At 43.1% G+C, this 15,832-nt stretch overlaps 3 protein-coding genes across 4 annotated transcripts; 2 read left to right on the plus strand and 1 right to left on the minus strand.

Moving 5' to 3' along the window:
- Positions 1-212: 212 nt before the first annotated feature.
- On the plus strand, positions 213-1,402 carry LOC142882004 (COMM domain-containing protein 4-like). The gene is made up of 4 exons (XM_076016443.1): positions 213-362; positions 833-913; positions 1,061-1,237; positions 1,326-1,402. Exons 1-4 carry the CDS (start codon positions 272-274, stop codon positions 1,364-1,366), a joined length of 390 nt encoding a protein of 129 aa, XP_075872558.1. The 5' UTR covers positions 213-271; the 3' UTR covers positions 1,367-1,402.
- Positions 1,403-1,743: 341 nt separating this feature from the next.
- Positions 1,744-6,014, plus strand: LOC142882003 (endonuclease 8-like 1). 2 transcript variants are annotated; one of them, XM_076016442.1, is made up of 10 exons: positions 1,744-2,090; positions 3,230-3,706; positions 3,796-3,915; positions 4,533-4,605; positions 4,694-4,787; positions 4,882-5,003; positions 5,088-5,115; positions 5,186-5,256; positions 5,592-5,790; positions 5,880-6,014. In XM_076016442.1, the coding sequence occupies exons 1-10, from the start codon at positions 1,897-1,899 to the stop codon at positions 5,936-5,938; spliced, it is 1,437 nt and encodes a 478-aa protein (XP_075872557.1). In that variant the 5' UTR covers positions 1,744-1,896; the 3' UTR covers positions 5,939-6,014. The 2 variants fall into 2 exon arrangements, with proteins under 2 accessions (XP_075872557.1, XP_075872556.1); XM_076016441.1 differs by having other exon boundaries at positions 1,747-2,090; positions 4,503-4,605.
- Positions 5,961-15,788, minus strand: LOC142882002 (alpha-mannosidase 2C1-like). The gene is made up of 26 exons (XM_076016440.1): positions 15,471-15,788; positions 13,559-13,684; positions 13,348-13,471; positions 13,185-13,255; positions 12,918-13,095; positions 12,654-12,843; positions 11,942-12,048; positions 11,728-11,838; positions 11,514-11,606; positions 11,290-11,406; positions 11,102-11,197; positions 10,802-10,947; positions 10,366-10,489; positions 9,963-10,084; positions 9,748-9,833; positions 9,023-9,169; positions 8,860-8,939; positions 8,668-8,762; positions 8,448-8,552; positions 8,203-8,359; positions 7,644-7,787; positions 7,439-7,548; positions 6,937-7,016; positions 6,686-6,828; positions 6,499-6,602; positions 5,961-6,414 (listed from the first exon to the last, which is right to left on the minus strand). Exons 1-26 carry the CDS (start codon positions 15,569-15,571, stop codon positions 6,303-6,305), a joined length of 3,069 nt encoding a protein of 1,022 aa, XP_075872555.1. The 5' UTR covers positions 15,572-15,788; the 3' UTR covers positions 5,961-6,302.
- Positions 15,789-15,832: the final 44 nt, after the last annotated feature.

Genomic DNA, 15,832 nt, shown 5'->3' on the forward strand with positions numbered 1-15,832 from the left:
TAATTATAATAGGTGAGATTGATACAGTTGTAACCCCCGTCTTTGAAGAACTTCCATTGTTAGAGAAAACACTTCAGGATGTGGATTTGACTGTCTTACACTCTAAAGGAGAAAATATTTTGGATATAAATAAACAATGATAGATGGGTAGTTTCAATTGGAGCACAAATGGGTTTTATTAGAAGAGAAACTCTGATATCCATAGAAGCACTTTGCATCACATTACTTGTTCTATGTTGCAGAGATTGGAGACATCAAAGCTAGTGTGGCGATGCTCAGCTTCATTTTCTCCAGCGCAGCAAAGCACAATGTTGACAGTGAATCTCTGTCCAGTGAGCTGCAACAGCTTGGTCTCCCTAAAGGTGAGTCAGCAAGGCCGGTTGTATTCCTGTCTTGGAACATGTTATTAAGTAAAACATATCTGTAATTCTTTCTTTCAGTCTCCACTTCAAATGATCATTTTAACATGGAGCTTTGATTTCTGTCAAGAATTACACATTCATTTACAAAAAACTAAAACAGTAGGCACAGGTAGTGATATAATTTCCAGGAAAGTACCATATCAGATTATATTGTGGTATTTTTTTCAGGGTAGTTCACAGCATTGTGTATTGTTTTTCATGTGTTCGTCCGCTGGCCGTGGGTGGTGGGAGTGTGAAACAGTGATAGCCTCCTTCTTCCAGCTTGCTGCATAACTGTCTAATTCGTTGTCACTGGGGACATTTTTTCTTTTCTTTGTTACGTACCCCAACCTTTGTGCTTTAGCACTTACTTGACCATGTATTTTAAATATATCTTGGCCTGACATTACACTCACATTCCATTCTCTTAGAGCACACAATGGGGCTCTGCAAATCATATGAAGACAAGCAGTCCAGCCTGCAGGACAAACTAAAAGAGACCAGCCTGAGATGTGAGTGTTTCTGTCTGCCTTGTCCATGTCCTTTTCAAAGAGGAATACAAATGACTACTGATTAGATTGTCTCCTGAGTGCTCGCTGAATGAGCAAAGGCCCGGGAGGCGAGGGTGGCTTTAATTCTGCTTCTGCTGTGAATTTTAGTAGGACGTTTGGATGCTGTCTCTTGGCGCGTCGACTACACACTGAGCTCCAGCATGCTGAGAGAGGTAAATGAGCCATTGATTCAGCTTCGGCTGCAGGCTCAAGGAGTGGCAGCAGGCTCCACAGAGACCACTGTTGTCTCGGTTCCTGCTGACAAATTCAGAGTTTTGCTTACAGGTTTGTTTCTCAGTTTTTCTCTCACTTTAACATTCTTTTTCTGGGAATAATCATGGTCTGACAATTGCTTTCCCGTGTCTCCCTGTAGAGCTTAAACAAGCCCAGTCGATGATGAATGCACTGCAGTGAAGCAGACGAAGTTGGTCCTCAGTAGCTGATCAAAGATCAGCAAAAAGTCTTCAATGGCATGTTGATAATGCTGTTTATATTTGTAGATTTAACCTTTTGTATGAATGTAGCTATCTCAGTGATGGCGCCAGGGACTCCTTGGTGTTTTGAATCAATATTTTTGTGCCATAGTGTTATCAATGAAAATGTATTGAAGGTGGAACATACAAAACTAAATAGGCCAACCTTGTAAAATATTGTATATGAAATCCCTCCATCACAATCATTTTGTTATACATTTCTTATGTAAATAATAAATAAAAAAAAGTGAAACGGGTGTTTCTGATATGGTTTTAGCCACGCCCACATATCCCAGCATGCACCACGTGAAAACATTTACTTTTTATGTTGTGAATGGATCTAAAATATTTTTTTGTACTGTTCTGAAAATAAATGTTCCAACGTGTCAGCTACGTTGAAGTCAATCACAGCGGCGTGCAGCAATGCGTAGTTAGCGTGTCGAGATCAGATCTCGCGACATCAGCGCATGAATGGTGGGACGTTACAAAACATGTTCGGTAACGACTTGTTGTGAAACCCATGTGGTGCCTGGTGTACCTGCACAATACGGTTCGATTGATACTACCAGAGGGTCTCCAGACGCTCCACCATCCCCGCTGTTGTCACTGATCGTCCTGAATGCCGTAACTGCGTTTCCACCGGTGCAGTCTATTTCCTGGATCGAGTAAGTTGGACGATATCTGCAGAGGCGTTTTCGTGCGTTATTGATTAATCTGCTCTTTGCCGCTGCATGGAGTTACTCTTGAAAGACATGTGTCTCTTCATGCAAAGCAGTGACCCAGTGATTATTTATTCATTGATTTATTATTTATATTTTTTAAATGCATGCATCCGTAGAATGCGCTTCTTAACTTGAATTAGCCTGGATCTACGGTAGGAAAAAACAAACCCACTGCGCTTTTATGCTTGGGTGTAAGGGGGCGAAAGCACGGTGAAACTTGGGCAATGTGTACTCAAATTAACTAAATGTATTGAAGTCTTGCAATGAAATTTTGTGTTGGATCGATGACCCATTCGGCGTAATATTAGCTGTGACAAAATAATTACAAACCTCTGCAAGTTTATCTTAAAGTTCCACTCAACATGTTATTCCATTTAATTTTTTTTTTTTTTTTTTTTTTTTTTTTTTTTTTTTAAATCCATAAAATGATTTTACATTCTCTGACTAGTCTGAACAAGAGTCGGGAGAGAAAGAGAGTCTCTGCCATTGACCCAGAGAACCAATCTGCCTCAATGTAGGGGAATCTGATTCTGGATGCCTGCGAGGCAAACCTCTTGCAAGAACACGCCTACCAGAAACATTCTTCACCTCATTGACAAGATTATCTTTCGGGCATCTTAAGTAGTTACTGATTGATGGTTGAAAAAAAGTGATTTGTGAGATTTAGAAGGGATAAACATAGAAGTTTCACATTCCATTTCAGTTTGATTATGTTTTATTTGGTTTATTTCCCAGAGGGATACATGAATACATCTGAAAGAACTGTTATTCTGCCAAGTCAGGTTAATGAGCAGCATTAAAAACCTGAAACATAGACGCACTGTGCCCTAAATTCCACTTCAGAACCATTTTAAAAGTTTTGGGAATTCTGGCATTTATAACAATACTTTGCAAATTGTTAAAAAATACATCATATACTTGATTATGAAAGCAAACAGTGGCCTTAGATCGTCAATCATTAATAAAATATCATTAATGGTAATTTATTAAGGCTGCCAAAACCAAACACTGCCCACGCTGCCTGTTTGGACCAGGAAATTGATTTCTATCCAATCAAAGCTTGCTATGATTTTCCTCCCCAGGTGCCCCATTTGTTCAGACAAAATGCCTGAGGGACCGGAGCTCCACATGGCCAGCATTTACGTTCACAAAATGTGCAGCGGAGTCATTTTCACTGGTGCGGTCATAAAGTCGGAAGTCAGCAAGAGCTCAGATGTGCCCTTCACCTGCGAGGCGTACCGCATCACAGCCACATCCAGGGGGAAGGAAGTGAAGCTCACGCTGACCCCCGTGAAGAGTGACGAGCCAGCACGTCGGCAGAAGGCCGGACAGGCGGACCAGCCCATGGACATAGTGTTCCGCTTCGGAATGTCTGGGTTTTTCAAATTCACTACAGAGGATGAGCTTCCCAAGCACGCCCACCTGCGTTTTTACTCCAGTGAGAAGCCCTGCAGAGTGCTGAGCTTCGTGGACGCGCGCAGGTTCGGTAGCTGGCATCCCGGCGGGGTGTGGCAGCCGAGCAGAGGACCCTGCGTCCTGACAGAGTACAAAGGCTTCAGGTTAGCTGTGCCAAAACTGGAGCGTCACTGGTTCAGCTGTCTCACAGACATCACCTCACTCACCCGCAGATGTGTTCTTTTTTCCACAGGGAGAACGTCATTTCACACCTGTCGGACCACGCCTTCGACCGGCCGATCTGTGAAGTTCTGCTCAATCAGAAGTACTTCAACGGGATCGGCAACTACCTCAGGGCTGAAATCCTTTTCAGGTGACTTACACAAACTGTACTTGACAACTTAAAAAAGCAACAAAAATGATCAAAATGGGTATGAAATTGCTGTTGCAAGACGGTCACGAAAATAAAAATAAAATAAAAATAAAATTTGTGGCCTCAAGTCAGAGTTTCCTTGAGTTGACTCTGCTGCATCAGGTTACAATTGGGAGAAAATGATCTGAGTGGCTTCCCAGCAGTGAGGTGACCTGATGTATTATTTATACTGGTATGGATTGGTACTTGATCTCAGGTCTCACACTCTTTATATCATCAAATATCCAGTTAGAATTTGGAGTGCCCTCAGCCTCACCCTCAATTAAAAGAAAGAAAACAAAGTCCCTGCAGCAGAGAGGCCGCAAAAAGAAAATGCAAGTAGTCTAAAACAATAATCAAGGCCAGGCTATTGTTAAAGAACTTAAACTGAGCAGCGGCTAAGTGTTCCCCTCAGGTATGAAATGAAAAGCTCTCTTTCATTTCTCGGTTGTTTTCCCCTCAGTGCAACGATTTTGAGAAAATGAGCCCGTTGTTCCACAAAACAAGGAGTTTCGATTTGGAATTTATTTTTATTTATTTTTTTTTAGGTTGAACATCCCTCCCTTTGTGACTGCTAGGACTGTGCTGGAAGGTCTTGAGTCAGAAGATGATCATGAAAAGCCTGTGAAACACGAGATCTTGGGCGTAAAGGTTAAAAGAACAACAACCACAGACGGCTCATCAGACAGTCTCCTGTTTTTCTTCCAAACAACATTTCTTTCTGTTTTGTGTTTAACAGACTTCAAACAAAGCGAAACAGAAGAAAGTGAAAGAACAAGCGGCTGACCTGCTCCGACTGTGTCACACAGTACCTCTGGAGGTGGTGAGCCTGGGTGGGTCTTCCAGCTTTCGCCTCAGCTTAATTTGCACTGAGCTGAAAGGCATTGTTCCCACATGGTGAAAAATCTCCTGTGTTCACCTCGTCAGGAGGAAAAGGCTACGACCCACAGAAGTCAGACTACTCCGGCTTTGAGGCGTGGCTGCAGTGCTACTACGTGGATGGAATGAAAAGCGTTCGTGACCACAATGGAAGAACTATGTGGTTTAAAGTATGTTTTCAACAAAAAACAAAATACATTTTAAACTGAATTTAGATAGATCACAGACATTAATTTAAACTCTTTCAATTGCAGGGAGATCCAGGTCCCTTGGTGCCAAAAGGTATGTGATGATTTGCATTCACCCCAAGTAGCTGAGAAACATTGTAACCTTCATCTTCCCCACAAAATAGACGCCAAGTCGCCAAAGGCAAAAAAGAGAGTGAAGAAAGAAGAAGACCATGACTACACAGGCAAGAAAAATGTAAGAAGTAGTGTTTTATTTACTGTACTAATAAAGGTAACGTACTGGTACTGGTTTCACTGATTCAGACCTCCTGCTAAAAGGGATGTATTGTTAGTGTTCACAAGGTAGTTAGAGTCTGAAAATGAAAATAACTGACACCTGCTGTTGGCTGTTGCCACTAACTTCTGTGAGGCGTCAGCACCCTGTGATTTAAAGAAATGCATGTTTTAGCATGCGGTGTAGCAAGTACCTTTACATACATCAGAAAACATAAATTATACTATGTGCCATTGATATACAAAAAAATAAATTCCAAACATTACTCTTCATTTATGTTTATTTGTCCTTTTAAGGTTGCCAGGGGTCGTTCTAACGCAGCAAGGAAAAAGCTGCTCAAACAGGAATCTGTGACCAAATCACCAAAGTCTGAAAAGGAAGTTCCCTTGGAGGAAGTGGGGTCTAAAAGGAGAAAAAAAGAAGTGACTATGACGAAGACGAGATCTGCACGTAGGAGGAAGAGCAGCAGCAGCAGTGTGGAGCCTAAGGCTGCAGGTGAGACCAGGGCGTTCAGTCACGGCAAACTCATTTTCATTCTGCCAATGAAACAGAAGTTTTGATTTTTCCTGGTTTCCTTCATGCAGTGACACAAAGGAAGAGCGGAAGACTGACCAGACAGAGTGGCAAAGGAATCAAAAACTGAAGAACCACTGGACAAAATTGGCTCGTTTATATTTTTATTACCATTTTTAATAAACACTTTTATTAATTAACAAAAACATTGTGTGCAGTTGCTTGATTTCAACTCTATCACTGTACATCTCTTGAGTATTTCTTTTCGTGAGCACTGCACAGCGTTTATAGATTTATAGATCCATCTACGCACTGACCACACTTCATTTGACTTGCCATGTAATACTGAGTTTTCCTTGGATTAAGTTATGACTTTCGTTTCCTCCTACTCCCCCACTCTGTGGTTCCATCTATCTGCGTTCATCTTAAATGTTTTCACCCTTTTAATTCATGATTGACTTCAACATCCAGGCCCCGGTTTATTTCCACGTCGGTCATAAGATGAGAAGAAGCGAGACGATCTGGAATGGGTTAAAGTGAAGGATGATTCCCTCCGATGTCACATGTGCCACTCGACTGGGGTCACGTCTCTCCAATAGATCGCAGCTGGATAAGAGAATAACACGAGTTGTTCCCAAAGACACCACAAGAATAACACAATGCAGCCACGAAATCCAAAAATAAACTTACAAGCAGACTTCATTTATAGGAAGTGTTGTGCGTAGGGTTGCGGTCACGCTGCTTCCATGTGACTCATAAAGCCGGGCCACGATCGCTCCCTTTCCATCCTCAGCCTGCAGGGTGAATGGAACAAGCAGCTAATTAATGGGCTGAGTGGATTACGTCGTTACGTCTCTAACTGTTTATATTTAGATACCTGTTTGACTGTCTCAAGGATGACCGCCGCGCTGCTGACAGAGAACGCACTCCAGGGGGCGCAGTCAGTATCACACTGGACCGACCGCAGAGGGAAGTTGAGGTTGTAGGCGTGCTGGATGACCGCAGCCTCCTGGAAGGATCCTGTGTCAGCACAGAGAGGAAGCGTCATAAACCTAAGTCATGTTAAGAACTTTATGATTACTTAAAAACTGATTGATTGATTGATTGATTAAAACGTTACATTCATACCTGTATGAGGCATAATGGCATAGGTGAAATGGTGAGTCCCCATGTCGGCATTGGCATCCGGGGACTTGGGTGCCCGCAGCCTAAGAAATGAAGCCATTTTTTTAGAACACGTCATAATAATTTTAAAAAAAGCCAGGTTCCAACTTGCGTGTTTCCACAGTGACGCTTCCAACAAAGCGGTGCATTTATTTCAACACAAAACAATGTTGCTCTTTTTTTCCACAACAGTGCAAATGTGGAGTAAAAAGAGCTAAAAATCTATTCATTACACATAAACAAAATGTATGCCACAACATTCATGCCAGATTTCAGTGAAGCCTGTTAGTCAGTCAGCCTGCAGATGCTACTTTAAGCTTGCATCCCGCCATTAAACCACCTCTGCCAAATCACTGACATGACCATCAGTGAGGATGAGAATCAATGTTTTGACCATTGTTAGTATGTTGATGTATTGTCAGGCAATCGAGGCAAATAGTTTGGAAAATAGTGTGGGGAAACTCACAGAGACAGCGTCATGATGTTCTTGTAGCCTGAGTAGCCATATTTGCAATCGTTCAGCAGGGCGACTCCGAAGTTGTGCTCAGACAAATCTGCCCATTTATGACCCCAAACCTGTCCACAACAACCACATGAGAAATATTTCAAGGGGCGGGGAGACGGTGTGCGCAGTACAAACGAACGGCTGACGCAAAGGCACACTGCTGCACCTCGTATCTGGCCCAGTCCCATGAGGTGTTCCTGTGCGTGGGTCTCTGCAGGTGGCCAAACTGGATCTCATATGTCGCGTTGAGGCTGTGCACTCGCACAGGAAACTCCACCTTGAGGAACTTGTGAGACTCCGCCCAGGCCACCTGAGGTCAAAAGGATGCAACGCGCGTTCTAATGGGTTATTGTGCACATTTAAAGGTCAAGCGCGTAATATTTGGAGATTTTGAAGAAGAAACAGCGAAATCAAGTGGTCACATTTTAGATTTAGAGTCTTTAATTCTCTCTCCCCCTCCTGAGCTTGCAAGTGAGCTACGGTGGCCTGCACACCCAAACCTGGATACCTCGTCCACCTTCAGTCACCTTCAACAGTCACCCTAAACCCGCTGTCAGGCAGCTGGATTGTCCATACCAGGCTTCCTTAGGAATATGGTGGTGCGTGCAAGATGGCAGCTAACTGGGAGCAAGACCCTTGCCATGTATATAAACACAAATCAAGCCAAATATGACACACTGGACCTTTAAACAGGAAAATTAATTTCAGTTCATGGCCTAAAGTACCTCTGTGTTGAACTTGAGGTAAGGGCACGCGGCGTCCATGATGATCTCCTGCGTGATGGTGCTCTTATCGCTGATCCTCAGGGAGCAGCTGACGACGCCTCGGAGCTCACTGGAGGAAAGCACGCGTGCGGGCTGCAGCACGTCTTGCACCGGCTTTCTGTGAGGTCGGGTTCAGTTCTGCGGTGAGGTTTGAGGGTTCGCAGCGCTGCGACAGCAAAACAGTGCCCGCGACGGACGGCAGATACCTTGTCTGAAGATGGTAATCCATGACATCCCAAGCATCCCAGTACAGAGGGACGTCGTCAAACATGACAAACTGGTTGCCGTGGCAGCTGTCAGGGACGGCCTCTCTGAAAGCAGGGCAAGTGTTAAACGCATTTAAAAGCATTTATTTGACGTGCGGTGCCTCACGATACGTGATGTTAGTCTTCAAACGGCTTGGCACACACGGGGTTCCTTCAGTACCTGCTCACATTGACCAAAGACAGCGACGCCAGCGTGCCGTCTCTGTTAACGACCGTCCTCAAAATCCCGTTCTCCATGACGACTGTGCCGTCATCCTGTGACGACACACGCACCATTTCAAAGTTAAATCGGCAGCAAATCGTAATTCACTGGCGCGCCATAAATCGCCTGGATGGAGGTGCTCGCTCCAACCTGAGCAGTGACGGAGACTGGAGTCACAGGCTGCGTCTCTTTGACAGGAGCCAAACCAACGCTGGGAACCCTCACCAGAGCTGCACATAGAGTGTGGGTGCAATTGATGAGTCAGAGTTATACACTTCATGCCTTTATAGCCACAGAATATGACAAAACGCACCGAGACGAGAAGGACCGGCGCCATCTTGTGTCTGGACGACTTCAGTCCGCTCCCACGGCAAAGAGTTGAACAAGGCCGCAGAGGTGCCCTTCGACCCCAGGACTCGGAGGGCGTCACGCAGCAGACCAGCGCCGTCACGACGGATGTCTGACAGACAAATGATGTGAATTGAATTGTGAAATCGAGTGTATCGCTGCCATGCTAAAAAAATAAAAGAAAAGGCTCAGTATCGCGCAAGTATGTGAAAGTTCTACATTGTTGAGTGAGAAATTTTCCTGAAACTATCACATTACTTTGTGAAAGTGAAAGGCTCACCGTCACGAATGACTGTACTTTAAGCTTGGTTTGAGACATCGCGAGAACCTGAACTGAGTCAACACCGTTTATGGCATTATTATCAGTATGTGTACTTTGAGGAGGATTTTGAGATGCATGCCGTTTTGACAGTGGCGAATCCACATTGAGAGTCATGGCAAAGTAGCAGCAACTCAGTGAGACAAGTCAGTTCAGTTGGAGACGCATGAAGAGGCGGTCTAGCACAGTGCCTTTGCTTGCCTCGTTTCGGTCAGTTTTGATTTGTTCTCACGAAGTAACATGAAAATTTCCCAATCACAAAATGTTGTGATAGTCTCATGTCATAACTTAAAAATATTATAATTTTTTTTTTTTATAGTATGGCAGCAACACGCTTCAGTGTCAAATAAGAAACAAGTAAAAAGAAATACCTTCATAATACCTGAGCGCGTCCTCCACAACCATCTCAATACAGGAGCCGGGGATCACGTCATGGAACTGGTTCAGAAGAAGAAGCCTGAGGATACAAAAAAAATACATACATATATGTATGTATATATATATACATATATAAATATATATATAAAAAATGGCAAATACACCCATTTTTGTTTAAATTCACGTCCTTTAATAAGTAAATCTGCACCTCCAGAGTGTCTGCAGTTTTTCCACAGGATACTGGAAATTTGCATCCCGGCATAGCGCCAGACTGCTGGCGATCTCGATGTCATGCAGCAGTGCCTCACACTGGCGGTTGCCCAATTTGATCTGCACAGAGAGACGTCACTGCAGAGCAAACCAATTCATCATCGCTGTTTCAATGCTACTGCTCCATTGACTTTTTGATAAAAAAAAACAAAACCTTTGCTCCGTTTTATTCATCATCTGATGTTCATTGTTGTTTCAAAAAATGCTAGAAATATTTATTCAAAATTAAAGGATTCAAAAAGCACGTCTTAAAAATACAGTTACTTTGTACCTATAGCCATAAATAAATAAATAAATAAATAAATACCATTTGATTATTTCAGACTTTTTTTTGGTTCTACCTCTGCCTGCGTTGTGTACGTGCCGTTGTGCAGCTCCAGGAAAAGTTCTCCGGCCCATGTGCAGAGCAGAGCTGAGTCAGCCCAGAGCTGGGAGAAGAACTTGTCTGGGCTGGACAGCTGGACCCTGCGGGAGACCAAAGACATTGAGACGGATACGACCACCGACATTTGTGGTGAGTGTTCTGACCTCAACGTCAACTTTTAACACCCCAATGACATCAGTGGATCTCAGTCATATCCTGTTGAAGCGTCAGAGAGTGAGCTCAACATCTGCACGCTTGTGACACACACGAAACATCATCGCCAAAATCCCATAACGCCAATGTAAAATCTCATGAGTCATTTCTCTTTGGGAAGAGGATGTGCTTCCTCAACAGTGTGGGCTTGGTCACTGTGACTGAGCAATACTGAGGTGAAGTGGGAGACAGCAACTGACTTCGGGAGTCCGTCCGTATCCTGAACCCGCTGAAGTCTGTCAATCATCAGCTGAGTCGGGCCGCCGCCTCCATCGCCATGTCCAAACAGCATCGCGCTGTGATTGGCTCTGCCTTTGTCTTTATTGTTCCTCACAGATTTCACCAGCTGTAGGCAGAGATAGCCGCAAGAAAATAGAATTAGATAAGAAAATAGAATCGAAATAGAATTAGATAGAAATAGAATTTCTAATAGATTAGAAAATAGACCTAAAACTTCACCAACACACAAAACACACCAAACAGAAAGAAAAAATACTCACATCGTTAACCTTGCCCTGCATTCCGTAGGAGTCTCCAGGTGGGAAGTGTGTCAGCACTTTGGAGCCATCCAGACCTTCCCAGAAGAACGTATTGCTCTTTGAGAGACAGAGAAGAGAAAGAAAAATTGAGAGTTTCAATGGAAATGTAAGTTTAGATTATATCATATCCTCTCAGGTGCCTCACTCACTGGAAAGGTGTTGACCAGGTTCCAGCTGAGCTTCTGTGTGAGGAAGTTGGAGATTCCGCAGCCACGCATAATTTGAGGGAGTTGGGCTGAGTAGCCGAATGTATCTGGAAGCCAGAACTGGGAAGAGCCAGGCAGACATACATATATAAATAGACTTTTATGGTGAAACAGTATACATAAATATAGCAGTGCCAAGTCTATTTCGGTTCTGTAGGAATGTCAACCTCTTTGCAGTGGATGCCAAATTCCTGGTTGAAAAAGCGTTGGCCTTCCAAGAACTGGCGGACCATGGACTCTCCGGAGGGCAGGTTGCCATCCTGACAGGCAAACAAGGACAAAACAAACCTGCCACTTGATATATTTGCATCATCACAAACTCAAATTACAACACTAAATGAACAAAATGCGAAGTGAATGATTTCCAGAGTCTGATTTTACCATTTCTACCCACGTTCCTCCCACTGGAATAAATTGGCCTTTCTTGACATAGTGTTGAATCTGGGAGAAGAGACCTGGATACCAGCTCTTCACCCAGTGAAACTGCTGGGCCTGAAACAAGGTACAGGAAAAAAAAAAAAAGCTCAGAAAGGACATTAAAATCTTGAGAGTAAAAATATCTTCTTTTTTTTTCCCCCCTTACGAGGGAATTTACCTGGGAACAGGCAAAAATAAAGTCTGGGTTTTTCTCCATCAAGCGGACAACTGTCACCCAGCTTCTCCCACATTTACGAATGGTCTCCTCGTACGGCCACAGCCAAGCTGCAGACACACAAGTAATTGTGGACTCATTCGACAGAAACTGAAACATTACAAGAGTTTGTCCCCTTTTCTTTGGTCTTTATCCTGGAGGAAATGTGGAATATGACATTTTGCAGTTATCGTAAATGTCCAATTCTGATGATTATCCTGGAGTACGGTGGAGCACAGCGGCACGTTTCAATATGGAAAATCGTTAGATGCCCAGAAAAACAGGAAAATCCTCTGTTTATAGCACTGGGTTTTAGCTTCCTGGTAAAACGGATGGTCCATTATGTTCACATTTTTAAAACAAACAATTGGGGGAAAAAAGAAGGGAATATTATGAAACGGTCAGCAACATTTGCCTGGGGATGCCGTCAGTAAGCTGGCAGTGGCATCTGTGAGCGTTTAATGTCCTCTGTAATGTATCAAAAGACCGCTTTTTCAAAATTGAGCATTTTAGTCAGAACCTACAGGAAAGTACACCAGAAAAGAAGAAAGAAAATCAACTTTTGTAGTTTTTGGTGGCTTCAAACACGACACAGTTAAAAAAGCACTGAGGCAGAAGTTTTGCATAATAGTGGATCTTAAAAGCAACAACTGCAGAATCCCCTTCTACAACAGACCTGAGTCTATGTGGCAGTGGCCCATAGCGTGCACTGTATGCTGACTGTCTCCATTCCGCTGGCTGAAGAATGCGTTGGCGCGAGCGCGAGCCTTGGGGAAGGAGCCGGGGTCAGACGGGTCACAGAGGTTCACCATCTCGTTGATGGTGAAGAGAGCCTGGTAGCCTCGCTGCTCTCCCTCACCCAGTTCCTGTGTGGGACGTTCATGTTTTAATGACAGTAAAATGGGAATGCAGATTAAGAGCGTGGTATCGTTGGCCGTACTTTCACAGTGTCTATCAGCATCTCGAAGTCGGTAAGCAGTTCCCGCACTTGCCGGCTAAAAACCACCAGCTCAGCCTTTTGCACGGAAAACTTCCTGTTTGGATCCGGGGCTGCAATCATGGACCCTTGGCCGGCTCCAGAAAGTGTATTACAGGCAACCTCCACATAAAGGATGAGACTAAGCAAACAACAAGGAAAAATATGAACATCTTTAAAGAATTGCCTTGTTTCTTAAGGTGAGAAGATCTTCAGTTTAAGTGAACAGACCTGTGTGGCTCCTCGTCTCTTAGACACTCAGACAGGATGTAACTTGTCTTTTCACCTTCTTTGGTCAGGCCCTAAAAAATGTACAGTGCATGCCTGATGTTATCACACGATGAATGTGAATAGAATTCAATAACATTCTTTTTAAAACAAAATTCTAACAAACCTGAAAGGGCTGTTCGTCTTTCCAAACCATGGCCTCGCCATCGCTTTCCCACAGAAGATGGACCTCTTTTCCTCTCCAGGATTCTGGGATTCTCAGGGTCACTTTAAACCAACAGGTCCACCACCTTTAACGGACACGTGGGTTACGTTACTGCCACAACACAGATTCAAATGTGAAGAAACTGTGACAAAAATCTGACTTAATGACTTACGTTGGTCCAAATGATTCACCCAGTTTATAAGGTAGAAATTTCTGCTGAGAAGCTTCCGCAAAGGGGATTCGTTTGGGGGATAGGAAGGAGGTGATGGACTCAAGGGGCCAGGACTCTCCATAAAGACTACAAAGAAATGAATATTGTCTTCAAAAGTCTTATATGTTATACAAATCTGTTGTCATGCATAACACAGAGCTGAATTAGAAGCTAAAGTACAGAGTATGTTCTATGAAACTTAATATACAGGTAACTGTTCTTTTTTATTATTATTATTATTATATTTATTAAACACCGTACAGGCTTGTGGAAAATACATGTACGCCTCCTTGTGGACCAAACAGGTACTGGAAGTAAGTGTCTCAGAACGGGGTGAGTAGCCATATTTTTTTCACCCACCTTGGGTGGGATATGCATATCACATATGTTTGTTTCTGGCCTCCATGCAGAAAACAAAACAACATATTGCCAAACCACCGTCCCATAAATCATCTACTTTCATTTTTTTTGTGCGTAAACGTGAGCTTGTGCGTATGGTAGACACTATGGTTGCTATAAGTTATCTGCACAACTGTGGGGATGGGTGCTACAAATTCGCATGCAGGCCATATTTGGTAGACGGCTGATCAGTGTCAGGAAATGAGAAACACAGGAAGTCACACAGTTTTTCAACCGTGTCTCTGTGTGTGTCGAGTCAATGGCTTTTGGTCACACCACTAGTATTTGTCCATTTGTGTAAGCTTGTTTTGAAGTCTTTATTAGAGCTGGCTTTTGTTGGAGTTTGAAATGTTTTTTGAAAATGTAATGTACACATCAGTATGTGTGTGGCACTTTTTGTAGTTAGATTTCCGCTACAGTAGTAGTACAGTGGCTGCAGACTGCAGATACTAAATTGTTGCCAATAGCAGTCAGAAATGGCATTTCGCACTCTGGTGTTCTCATAATGAGTAACTGTTGCTTTCATTTCAGTATCAAAGGTGCAGCCAGTAGGAGTCACACGGCTTACTGGTTTTGTCACTGATAAACTCAAACAAAAGATCCCACCTAGAAGGACATTGGTCTCTATGTGTGGCAAGCGGCAAGGAGAGTGCAAATTAACTGTCTACAGAGTATTTTAAAGACTTCAAAGCTTCACAGTTTCCTCTATGTTGTCTTGGACTTAGAATATTTTGGAACTTCAATGTTAAGAAGTTAGATTAGATTCTCAGCCTGGAGTTTGCACAGTCTCCCTGTGCCTGCCTGAGTTATTTCCAGTTAGTTTTGTTTCCATCTATAATCAAATGAATGTTCAAATTATGCCAATTGCCAACGGTACAACTGCAAATAGGGATGAGTGTAAATGTGAATTGTTGTTTGTTTCACTGTTTTCCCAGTGATAAACTGGCGACGTTTCCAGTGTGTGACCATGCCTTCACACTGACACAGGTGGGATATGCTCCAGCACCAGTGTGACCCTGAGTCCAGAAGAACCACTCATCCATTTCGACCATAAATGGATGGATGGACTGTTACACACTGTAATGTCACCGTAATTAGTCCAGCAACCAGGAATTTCGTGTTTTGTTTTGTTTTTTAAATATATTTTAGGGTTGTTTCTTTTGAAAGCACTTGATCCCATTTTAGGAATAATAACACTAGCTTTTTGTGAGGAAGAAGAAGAAGGACAACAAGGACAACAAGAAGAACAAGAAGAACAAGAAGAACAAGAAGAACAAGAAGAACAAGAATTGTGCACTTCCTGTTAACTGCTGGGCTGCGGCATGCGCGCTCGGAATTTACCTTTACCAAACAATAATTTGTTTATAAATAAAGCAATAATTTCCGGACATTTTAGGCTAAAACTTTATATTTACAAGCCTAGACACTATGAGAAATTTAATTTGATTTAACGCTACATTGAGAAAATGCTTACCGTCCTCTTAGATTGCAGTCAGTAAAATAAATGTCAGAGATGAACTTCTCTGCTCTCTCGAGGAGTGTGCGTCTATTCCTCAGTACAGGCTGCTTGTACATTGTGATGGAACCTACAAAACGAATGCCCTCGGTGCTGCATATACCATGCAAGACGGAATTTACTTCATTTACAGCGTCGATTTTACTTCACTTTGTTTAAATAAACTCAAAAACCCCTTCCGGTACAATTTGGAAAAACAGAAAAGTGTTGTCGTAATTCAGCTTAGTCGGCTGTACTGCAGTCAACGTGCTAGTGACGTGGGAAGGGAAGGGAAAGGTTAATCATGATGCAACGTTTTCTAGTGTTCGTCATGAAACGTT

This window comes from Nelusetta ayraudi, unplaced genomic scaffold, assembly GCF_046127955.1.
Source record: "Nelusetta ayraudi isolate G7.1 ecotype Tasmania unplaced genomic scaffold, CSIRO-AGI_Nayr_v1 ptg000228l, whole genome shotgun sequence".
Lineage (NCBI taxonomy): Eukaryota > Metazoa > Chordata > Actinopteri > Tetraodontiformes > Monacanthidae > Nelusetta > Nelusetta ayraudi.